The following is a 12,332-nucleotide window of genomic DNA, read 5'->3' on the forward strand; positions in this document are numbered from 1 at the left end:
ACAAGTTGATACATTAGTAGTACTTCATTAGATTCTAAACAATTAAGTATATTTATATCAAAGTGTTATATTTACAGATCACTTTCTTCAAATCAACCAGCAACAGTGACTGATTATCAAAATGTATCTTTTTCAAACCTAACTGTTAATACATCGTGGCAGAAAAAATCAGCTTTTACTCGCACTGTGTCCCCTGGGTCCGTGTCGCCTATTCATGGACAGGTACAAATCTTTAATTTTTGTGTGAATTATTCCTTGATATTGTTCCTGATTTATATAGAATGAAGAATGATTTATGTAGAAAATAGAATGAAGATTTTTGTACTTATTTTTTTTGTTCTTATTCCCATGTGAGGTGAAGAAATTGTTATGTTATTACTTAGAAGTTTCTCAACAATTCATTCTCATCGTATCAAGTTGCTAGCAGCTAAGATTTCTAAGCTCAAAATACCATTTTTACAAATCTGATTATAGTAGTCTTAATTTGTAGTTATTGTAAGAAGAATTTTGGGCTTGGTGGGGTTTGTTTGTTTTGTTTCTTAAATAAGTCATACGTGTAGAAACTGTGTTATATATTTAGCCTCTGGTTTAGATGTAACCATTGCAAGCATTATTACATTAACATTATTAAAGAGAAATCGCAGACTTTATCAGAATAGAGTCCAGTGGATTTCACCTTCACTGAGAAAATGTTATTGCATGATCATAGGTTCCAGGCATTTTATTATGTGCTAGAAATTTAATGGAAAAAAATCCCTGCCATTAAGAAGTCATACATAATCTAATGAGATAGACATATAAATAAAGAACTGTAAAGTACGAAAAGTATTGTAATAATGGTATTCTACAAAGTCTTGAGTAGTAACCAGCAGACAGAGCATCTCATTCAATCTGTGGGAATTAGAGCAGACTTCACTAAGGGCAAGGTATTTGAGGAAAACCTTTGAAAATAAGCAAGATTTCACCAAAGAGGAAATGGAAGTTATTCCTGTGAAAAAGTAAATTGGGGAAAGTCACTGCAGCATGTTAACACAGGGATTTTGCAGGAAATAAGACTTGCTGATAGTGTGGCTAGAGTACAGGATTCTTGGAGACAGGGTTAAGAAGTGAAGTTAGAGCTAGAAGTTGAGGTTTATTTGTGAAGCGTTTAATACCATGCTAAGCAACTTGGCAGTAAAAAGCCCCTAAAAGTTTTTAAGAGAGGAGTCCAAATGCATATTTTAAAAAGATAACTCTGGCAATTATTGTGTAAGGCCAGATTGGTGGAAGAAAGTAAAGGAAGGAAGAAGACCAGGTAAGGGAGGATATTGCTATTGTAATACTTCGCTATTGCTAAGTAACAAGACCTTGATGTGGTGAACCCATCACAATAATGAAAATGTACAGCAGAAGAATTGAATTTTAAAAAGTATTAGGGGTTGACATGAAATTGGCAATCCATTGAATGTGGGAAGTGAGGAAGAAGTTGAAGTTAAAGATGCCTCTTCAGAGTCTTTAGCTTGAGTAACCGAAAGGGTGGTGATGTCATTGTCTTGGGTAGGCGCGGCAGGAGGAGAGGGCTTGCTGGGTTCTAAACATGATCACAGTTTAGACTTGCAACATAGGTGTCTGTGTGAAGGACATCCTGGTGGGAAGGCCCACTAGACAGTTTGATTGACAAGTCTGGAGCTCAGGAGATAAACTTACCATTAAGACACAGATTTGAGAAGTCATAGGCATAATAAGATTATACAGGGAAATCATGTAAAACAGGAGGGGAAAGGGGCTGGACCAAAGAGAATCCATCAATCACCAGAGAGAGAGCTTCAGGAACTATGAGGGCTTTAGTGATGTCAGCACTGCAACGAGATCAGAGAAAAGAAGAGTTTGGGAGAAGCTTTTAATTTCGAAGTTATCAATGACTTGTCAAGAAGTGGGTCAGTAGTATGATAGGGGCAGAACCTCAATTAGAATGGATCAAGGGTGAAATTGGAAAGCAAGTTTAAGACTGTTCTTTCTTTAAGAAATTTGGAAGTAGAAGTACCATGTTTCCCCGAAAATAAGACTGGGTCTTAATATTAATTTTTGCTCCAAAAGATGCGTTAGGGCTTGTGTTCAGGAAATGTCATCCTGAAAAATCATGGTAGGGCTTATTTTCCGGTTGGGTCTTATTTTCGGGGAAATACGGTAAGAAAAGTAGAGAGATCGAATATTCAAGAGAGGGCCTTCATGATGTTAGAAAATATGTTTCGAAAATGGGAGAGCATACTAGAAGATTTAGAGCATAGGGAAAGAGGTTAGCCTTGTCAACCAAACAGAACCTCTCCTTCCTCTGAGGGAGGAGGGAAAGAAAGTAGAATGGATAAGAATTCGAAAAAGAGACTTGGAAAGCAGAAACGTGGAGGGAAGCTGAGGGCAACCACACCTCCGTTCCTAGTGGAGTAAATTGAATCCACTGCAGTGAGGAGACAGCGGGAAGCTGGAGGAGAGAAAATGCTTGCTGTAACTCTTTCCCTTTTCGTTTGTGCTGGGATATGTGAAGGACCCAGTGTTTGCCTTCCATACCAGTGATACTTAGTGCTGACATGTTTCCTTGAACGTTAGGTATTCAGGCCTTAACAGAGGACTACTCAGATGGTGGTCTGTCATACATAATTTTAAATCAGTAGCTTAAGGTTATCTTGAGTCACCATTGGTAATAAGTCACCACCACACCAGACTGGTCTGCTGTTCGAATAGTAGGTATGTTATATACTAGGAAACAAAAACCTTGGTTGTCATTGTTTTGTTGTTTCTAATTTTGTGGTTTTGTATTCACAGGGACAGGTTGTACAAAACCTAAAAGCACAGGCCCTTTGTTCCTGGACTGCAAAGAAAGATAACCACTTGAACTTCTCAAAACATGATATTATTACCGTCTTGGAGCAGCAGGAAAACTGGTGGTTTGGGGAGGTGCATGGAGGAAGAGGATGGTTTCCAAAATCTTACGTCAAAATCATCCCTGGGAGTGAAGTCAAACAGGAAGAGTAAGCATTTACGTGTTTACATGAGGTTTGGATGTTGTTTTCACTAATGAGTCAGTCATTATATGACTGGCTGTACAATAACATTAAAAGTGTATGCTTTAGTTTGGATACCAGACAGGTCATTCCTATAGTGTAAAAAGGCATAGTTCAGATATTTGTACCCTTTTTAGGATATCTTTTATTCTAGTTATTTCAGATTCCTAAAGTTTCCAAAGTACTTGAAATTTTGGATCCATTGCGTTCTTTGTACCATTGTTAGCAAAGATACTCTTCATTTCCTTTGGAGAGTTTCTCCCTTGTTTACTGTGAATTATCAATATTTAAATAAATCTTTACCGAGGGCCTCCCCTTTGCCAGAGTGGGGCATTCTGTCCCTGGGCCTCCAGAGTTCCTTGAAGGTCACCTCTCTTACTGCTCATAACAACCTGTGTTGTAGTTATTCACTTTCTTACCCATATCCCTTATTCGATCATAAGCTCCAAGACCGTGGGGTCCACATCTTTGTTTGTTTTTCAGTTTTTCCATGACTACTGTAATCTTAATGCATAGTAGCTGCTCAGACATATCATCAGCTCCGTGAATAAGGAGAGGAGTAAATGAATGAACAATCAAATGAATGAACTTTCAAATGAACAAAAAGCAAAAACTAGATAAGGTCTCTGGCCTTTATTTCCCAGTCTGTAGGGGAGTCAGGTCATCAAACATCTTTAATACAAAGAAATACGTATTCTATTATAGCTATAGGTAACTGTCTTGTGTTTTTTGTGGAAGTTGATCTAAATGGAAGAACAATCTGATTTAATGAAAAAGGACTGGTCTTTGGAAATCAAGAGGCTTGAGCTCTGAACCTGCTCTTTTTGCCAGGCTGTATGGACATGGAATAACCTACTTGCTCTTCAATTTTCTAATTGATTCAATAAAATGAATACATTAAATAATCTGTAAAAACCCTTTCAGTACTGAGATTCTGTGTATTAATTTTTAGTTCAAGTGCAGAAGTTCACTTTTCAGACTGACACAGGGTTTTAGATTTGGAAGTGTGTGCTGAGAACAGTAACAACAGTTACTATGAGGAACTATGAGGGCTTTAGTGATGTCAGCACTGCGCAGAGATCAGAGAAAAGAAGAGTTTGGGAGTCAGCATACAGGTGTATGCTGGCACTGTGCTGGCCCCTTTGCAGGAACTAGCTTCTTTAGAGTCCATAACATTTTACAGAGAAGAAAACTTACTCACAAAGACTTAAGTTTAAATGCTTTTTAAAGGGCATTTTTTCTAACTTCTCATTCAATTACTGATCTTCTCTCACAGATAAGGCATGTAACTTGAAAACCTACAGTAATGGAGAATGCAGCCCTAAACAAGGCAGTGCATTCAGTTCCCGCTGTGAGCAGTAGTAAGGTTACACTCTGTTTCCCTCACTGTATAACTGTCTCACTGTGTAATTATTCATGGCCTGGGAAGCCCGGGAGCATCCTATGCATGTCTAGTTCTTAAACTCGACAGTCTTCCAGAATTTTTAAAAGTTCCCTGGGTTAAATAGGAAATTAAAGCTATACCTGTCCTGAAATATAAAAATAAAGTTCTATTATTTTTTATTGTCTGGTGTTGATCAGCTATCTATCTATCTATCTATCTATCTATCTATCTATCTATTTGAATGTGCTCTAAACAAATAATAAAATTTATAAATGGCCCTTGTTTTTCCCTAAACTCAGCCGTGCCCCATAAGTGCTTTACCAAATAACGCCCCCTTTACCAATGCACTTTTAAGTTCCTTTAGAAAGGCAAAGTATCACACATTTGGAAAACTGTTTATAAATCATGTTGAAATTAATATATTAAAAAATGTAGAAGTTTGTAATCAGGCAGTTCTTAATCCACTAGGATTTTGTATATGAGAATATTTGTAGCCTGTGTACTGAGACAATATTTAGATTAATTTTAGAAAGCCCTAAATGAATGCACTGCTAATGCCTGCTGTATTCATCAGATACCTTTGTTTTTTGCTTGTTGATGTGCTTTTTTGTTTCATTATTGTTGTTTTATCTGTCTGTATGTTTATTTGGTAGACCAGAAGCTTTGTATGCAGCTGTAAACAAGAAACCTACCTCTGCAGCCTATACAGTGGGAGAAGGTGAGTTTTTGACAATTTGTAAATTAAATGGGAGTCACATTAGCTACTGACAGTTGTCTGACATCCCACAGTTGTTTTTCTCCCTGCTTCTGTGTCTTCAGTGTTAAAATCAGGTTAGGAAAACCTATCCCTTGCCTATTCCACATGAATATTGAAGATACGGAAAAAACATGGCTGAAAATACTTGGTATTTTTAAAAAATCAGTACTGTAAAAATTTATCATAGACTGCCTTGATATATAAGATCATAAATAAAAAGTATTGCAATGAGATAGCATGATGGTTTTTGTTTTCCTGTTTTTATATATTCAGATTATAGATGTTTAAGATGTATCATAAATATACAAAGAAAAATTTTATAGCCCTTTGAGTTGTTTATTTTAATCTGGTTAAGATGCTGAAAAATGAAAGCTTGTCTAATCTCTTTGCAGACTTTTTTATTAATAATTACATAGGTTTTTAAATAGATTATATATGTCCATTGTAAAATTAGTTGAATAGTTGAAGTACATTTTCTGTTTATATTGCTCAAGAAAATCAGTTTAATGGTAAATTAAACAGTTTATTAAATATCTACTACATTAGAGATTCTTTGCTACAGCCTAAAATATACGTGAATGAATAACACAGCCTCCCAAGTGCTCACCATAGAATGGTGAAAGTAGGCATACACTGTAATAAATTCTGTAATGAATGAAAAAATAATTTTGCGTGGGACCTGTGAATCCACAGAAGTGGCAATGTTGAAGACCCTAACCAATGAGTCGGGTCTTGCATAGTGACAAAGGAAGAGAAAGCTCTTATGGGCGGAGGGAATGGCATGAACCGTTATCTCTGTGAAAGGTTAGGGAGTCCCAGGTCACCAGTGAGACAGGAGCCAGAAGTTTACTGTGGAATGAGTGTTGTAAAATGAGCCTAGGAAGGTAGTGAGGAGCATTTTGGAAAGGACCTTGCTTGTTGCAGCACATCCAAACCTTGGTATCGTTTTTTGTTTTGTTAAATCAGTTAATTTCAGTAATACTGGGAACTGAAGTCATTCATTATCAAATATTTATTGAGCATTACTCCATGCCAAGCACTAGGCTAGGAGCTGGGTCATTGTGATGGAATTTGGCCTCTAGTACTGATGTCGACTGAACATTGGGCATTTCCATAACTGTGTGTATAAAAGAATTGAAAAGAACTTAGCAGATTAAAATATATTTCATGTAAGAAGGTTAAAAAAATGTTTTCATATTGATACTATTTGTAATTTTGGGGTTATTCTATATGAGAGGATGATGATGATGATGAGATAATTGGAAAAAAATCCCATGGTAAAGCTTTATGTTAAATCAATCATTTTCTAAGAAATTACTAAATTGCTTCATTCCTTTTTCTAAACATCTCTTTATATTAAGTTTCCTTAAGTCCCAAAATTTTCTACAGTGTATTTACTCAAGATTTTGGCAATTAGCATAATTTTTTTTAAAACTTCTGTAATCTTATAGTTTTTTGGGTTTTTTGTTTTTTGTTTTTTTGCTTTGTTTCCTACAGAGTATATTGCACTTTATCCATATTCAAGTGTAGAACCTGGAGATTTGACGTTCACTGAAGGTGAAGAAATATTGGTGACCCAGAAAGATGGAGAATGGTGGACAGGAAGTATTGGCGATAGAACTGGAATTTTTCCATCAAATTATGTCAAACCAAAAGATCAAGAGGTAGAGTTATTTTGTATAGAAACAAAATCATTACATCTTGTTCATCAAGATTCATACTTAAAACAGACTCATGAATATGATTTTGGTCAGGCTATTTTGGTCACAAGGAAACCACTTAAGATAGCTCCAGTAAAAGAGAGTTTGTTATAGGGATCCTGTTAGAAAGAAAAGGGAGACAGGATTTCATTAAATTCTAACAAGAGCCATAGGTAGGGCTGGCCTCATGACAGCTGAAGTTAGGAAAGGGTACCAGGTTCAGGGATGCTTCCAAGGGACCACCTTGAAGGATGGGTAAATCTTTAAGGCTCCGACGTTAATGTCACTTAGTCCATGTTCTGAGTTCCTGCTGCTTTTCATCCTCCCACTAGCATGGTGTAGTGAAGCAGTTCTCAAATGCTTTGGTGTCAGGAAATTTTTACATTCTTAAAAATTACTGGGGACTCCAAATGAGTTTTTTTTAAATATACGGGCTATATCTAGTAATATTTTCCATATTAGAAATTAAAACTGCAATTTAAAAAATATTTTTAATTCATTTAAAAGTAGCAAAATTACATCTATTGAATGGTAACATAAATAACTTGCTATTTATGAAAAACAACTATGTATTTTCAAAAAAAAAAAGTTTAGTGAAAAGAGTGGCATTGTTTTATATTTTTGGAAACCTCTTTAATGTCTGACTTAATTGAAGAGAGCTAGATTCTTATATCTGCTTCTCTATTTAGTCTGTTATGCTATAGTCTTTTGGTTGAAATATATGAAGAAAATTCAACTTCACACAAATATATGAGGAGAAAACAGAATTATATTAATAACATTTCAGTATCTGTGGATATTCTTTGATGCTACTACACCAAAACTTGACAAGTGTTAAATTGTTATTATAGGTTAGTTGCAACATGGAATCTGAAGCCAAATATGTGAACATTTTTTGTTGTTACAGTAAAATTCACCAGTCCGTTTTATACATTGAGTGAGCCTTTTACCTATGCATGGTATAGTAACATCATTCATTGGTCATTTGTGAAATATTGAATCACTGAGTTTTGCAAATATTCCCTGTATTGACACATTTCATTATATAATATTTAAAAAATCACATTTGTTAACATCACCACTGATCTCACAGAAAAGTCTTTAAGCACCTAAAGACTGTCAGAAACTGTCAGGCTTATGGTGGTAGACACAAGTTTTCCAAATTTTCAGTTTTCCCTTGAAAGCTTGAATTTTATCATTGGCAAAAATCTCTTCAGCCGCCTTTCTTGAAGTGACAGGCTTACTTCATTCGTCTTTGAGAAAATGTCTGCTAAGTCCCAAGTCTGAATAATTCAAGTTGTCATTTTTTTCAAATAAAAATGTTGTTCCATGAAAAACTTAGTTTAGCTCACAATTTAATCATACAAGTGCTTTTCCTTGAGACAACCCGTGTACTTCAACATACATCATAAATGCTTTAGGCACATTTCGTTTAGTCACACAGAACTTTTAAAAGATTTGTATTTGAGGATTAAGATTAATAGATTTTTTTTACTGCTAGATCAAGAACATTCTTAAGTGAAACTGGCTTTGTTTGTCTTACTGTGAGCACATGGCTGTGAAGAATACTATGACTACGAGTATAATTTGGCACCACTGCCATGATTTGTACTAAGGTATCAGCAGTTTTACCCACCAGTATAAATGTCAACACAGTGAAAGAGGCAAATAATGTCTTAATACTATTATGAAAATAGTTTTTACCTCCCAGACCCCTAAGAAGGAGCTCAGGGATTGCCTTCCGGGGATCCACAAACTATGTGATGACACTACCTGGGTTGACTTCTGGCTCTCCCACTTGGAGGCTAGGTGATTTTGGACAAATTACATCACCTTTCTTTGCCTCAGTTTCCTTCTCTGCAAAATGGGGATAATCATAATTATGTAACAGTGTTGTTGTGAAAATTCTCTAAGTGCATATATGTAACATTCTTTTAATGGTGCCTGTTACATAGTAAGTGCTCAGGCACATAGTAAGTACTCTTGGCTACCATCAAATTTGCATCAGTACTTTTACTACAGTTGTGTCCACTAACAGAAAAAAAATTTAACCCTTTCCCTTTTCCTTGTTCAGATTCCTAAAAAGAAGAAACAGGGTTAGTCCAGCTTATCCTGTAAAGTCAAATAGGTCATAGTTGCTAGGGTATGGATTTTTTGTTCTTAGGTTCAGGAGGATCGTAGCAAAAAATAAATAAATAAATAAAAATGAAAACATTGCTCACATATGCCTTAACATATCCAGACACGTGGGTTGTATGTGGTGCTAACCCCATTGATAAATGTGGTGTATTTGGCCTGGATAGTCACATTTAACATTCAGGGAATTTTCAGAAAATGAACTTTTCCTGTTGAATCAGTGCATACTAACATCAGCTTATCTATATTGTGTTCAGTTAGCAGACTAGATCTCCCATAAGTGTTGAATTCTTAACTTATTTGGTCAATGTAAGAATAATTGTCATTTGCTCTTCATTCAAAGAAACAAGAATCCTGGGAATTAGAAATCTTTAATCCCTTATAATATTTGTGCTTTTGTATCTGGATTGTTGGAAAATGATAAAACAGTGTATCTTTTCCTTGCAGAGTTTTGGGAGTGCCAACAAATCTGGAACATTAAACAAGAAACCTGGTATGTATAATAATGAAGTGAAAAAGATTACTAAAGTGTTTAATAGTCTTGAATTCAAAGTTTCTTGTTTTTCTTCTTTTCAGAGATTGCTCAAGTAACTTCAGCATATGTGGCTTCTGGTTCTGAACAACTTAGCCTTGCACCAGGGCAGTTAATATTAATTCTAAAGAAAAATGCAAGTGGGTGGTGGCAAGGGGAGTTGCAGGTAATAATCTTTAAATAATATTTATCAATTTATTATAACAGTCGTGCATGCTCATTAAAAAAATAAAACTAATAAAAATTTTAGATCACCTATAATCATACTACTTGGAAGTAATCAATATTAACATTTTAGTGTATAATGTTTGTCTCTAGTCTTTTCCCTGTTCATTTTTAGCACAGTTGAATTGATACTATAAATAAAAATATAAAGAATAATTTTCTCTAAAGACATAATTGTTTTCCAATAATACCTGCGTTAATAAACTACAGGTCACCTTCTTAAAGGAAAGCATAGCATCATCTTTGCCTGGGATAACCCCAGGCTTGCAATATAGCCTCTAGGAGAAAAAATATGATCCAGGCTGCATACTGAGAAAATACTCGCCATTAGACTCTCCCCCCGCTCCCTTATGGTCTTATGTTTTTGAAACATCAGTGCAAGGAAAGGCAATACAGGTATAAATGAGCCTGTTTTTTTTCACCCCCTAAAATGTTAATAGAGACATTTATTGCATATGTTTTGATACAAAGAGTTCTTTTCTCTACTCAAATTTCCTTACTAGTTAAAACTAAAGAGCATTTTTTAGGATTAAAAAATGATGAAAGAAAAATAAATAATTAAATAAATAAGAAACCTCCTCTAAAAAAAAACGATGATGAGCGGTATAGTAGCTTTATTTTTATGTAAGATTGATAATATGATTGTAATAAGATTAAACATAGCTTCATTCTTGCATATCAGTCTTATGATTCCTCCAGAACAGTGGATATTCAGAATTCAATGTCTTCTTGAATAACCCTTGAAATTTCACCTTCTGATTTGCTTTGAAGACTGACCCAACTAAGTCGGAACCATAGCTCTCCAGAAATTTTGTGATCTCCCGATTAATTATTAACAAAGTTCCAAGAGGTGTTTACTATGGCTATATCATTTTAAGTGTTGACTTGAACTTATAAGGAGAACTCTAAAAAAGTCTTTTTAGTTTATAAATACTATTTTTGTGAAATATGTAGAGAACACTGAGCCTGAAAAGATCTCCAAATAGACTTCTATAAATAGCATTTTCAGCAGCACTTTGAGATTCCTATTGAGTCTTCCAGTTGTTTCATATTGACTAGGGAGGCCTGTGCAGAATTCAGGGCTCCACAAGACCACCCTTACTTGTGATACCAGTTGTAAGTTTGGAGGCCCCCAGGGCCACTCTGAGGTTCAATAATTTGCTAGAAGGACTCACTGAAAGCTACAGTAGTTCCCCCTTGTCTGACTGGGATATGTTCTAAGACCCCTAGTGGACGCCTGAAACCGCAGACTACTGAACTCTACATTTACTATATTTTTTCCTATACATACATACGTATGATAGTGTTTAATTTATAAATTAAGCATTGTAAGAGATTAACAATAATTATTAGTAAAATAGAACAATTGTAACATACTATAATAAAAGTTAATGTGAATGAGGTCTCTCTCAAAATGTCTTACTGTACTGTACTCACCTTTTCACTTAAAGGAAGCATTTTATAGCTTTTCTTTGGCATATCCGAATTGCCAGCATCACTACTCCTGCGCTTTGGGGCCACTATGAAATAAATGAGGGTGACTTGAACACAAACACTGTGATACCGTGACAGTTGATATGATAAACTAGACAGCTACTAAGTGACTCACAGGCAGGTCGTGTACACAGCATGGACACACTGGACAAAGGGGTGATTCATGTCCCGGGTGGGACCGAGCAGGATGGCATGAGATTTCGTCATGCTGCTCAAAACAGCGTGCAACTCAAAACTTGCGAATTATTTATTTCTGGGATTTTTTATTTAATATTTTCGAACTGCAGTTGACTGTGGCTAACTGAAACTGTGGAAAGCAAAACCGTGGTTTAAGGGGGAGCTATTGTATACTCATTGTGACATTTTATTGCAGCAAAAGGATTTAGGTTAAAATTAGCCAATGGAAGAGATGTATGGGACAGAATCAGGAGGGTTCCAAATACAGAGCTTCCAATTGTCCTCTCCCAGCAGAGTCATGGATAGTGTTAACCTCTCCTGGCAACAATACCCACGGAGTATCGCCAAGCAGAGAAGCTCACTTGAGCCTTGGTGTCCAGAGTTTTTCACTGGGCTCTGTCACATAGACATGGTTGGCTGCCTACAGGTATATGGCTGAAGTCAGTCTCCAGCCTCTCCAGAAGTTGGGTTCATACTACATGACCCAGAGCACCCACCATGATCATATTGTTGGACTCTTTGGCATGGTCAAGGCTCCCCTAAGACACTCATCAGTCAGGACATTCCAGAGGTGTAGGGATTACCTCCTAGGAGCCAAAGGCAAAGGCCAGACCTTTCTTTGGTCAAGGTTAACTTCTTTACTACATAGATAGGGTTTTTCTCACTGTTAGTTTCTGTCTCAATAATTGGTTTTAATTTCATCTTTTATATTCCTTTTGCTAATTTTATAGGCCAGAGGAAAAAAGCGACAAAAAGGATGGTTTCCTGCCAGCCATGTTAAACTTTTGGGTCCAAGTAGTGAAAGAACTACACCTGCCTTTCATCCTGGTATGGAATGGGTTAACTTGCATTCAATCTGAGAGAAGTTTTGTTAAAACTCACCAACTTC

General features: G+C 35.9%; 1 protein-coding gene across 7 annotated transcripts in view; it reads left to right on the forward strand.

Annotated features, from left to right (window-relative positions):
- The window catches only part of ITSN2 (intersectin 2), a 122,382-nt gene that overhangs the window by 74,147 nt on the left and 35,903 nt on the right, over positions 1–12,332 (forward strand). For all 7 annotated transcript variants that reach the window (XM_088796257.1, XM_088796258.1, XM_088796259.1 and 4 more), the window contains 7 exons: positions 78–222; positions 2,800–3,005; positions 5,076–5,140; positions 6,677–6,843; positions 9,463–9,508; positions 9,592–9,713; positions 12,175–12,271. In XM_088796257.1, coding sequence (XP_088652383.1) covers positions 78–222; positions 2,800–3,005; positions 5,076–5,140; positions 6,677–6,843; positions 9,463–9,508; positions 9,592–9,713; positions 12,175–12,271 — 848 coding nt within the window. The remainder of the gene's footprint in view (positions 1–77; positions 223–2,799; positions 3,006–5,075; positions 5,141–6,676; positions 6,844–9,462; positions 9,509–9,591; positions 9,714–12,174; positions 12,272–12,332) is intronic.

The sequence above is a fragment of the Rhinolophus sinicus genome, chromosome 2 (assembly GCF_057876585.1).
Source record: "Rhinolophus sinicus isolate RSI-liver-muscle chromosome 2, RSI-T2T, whole genome shotgun sequence".
Lineage (NCBI taxonomy): Eukaryota > Metazoa > Chordata > Mammalia > Chiroptera > Rhinolophidae > Rhinolophus > Rhinolophus sinicus.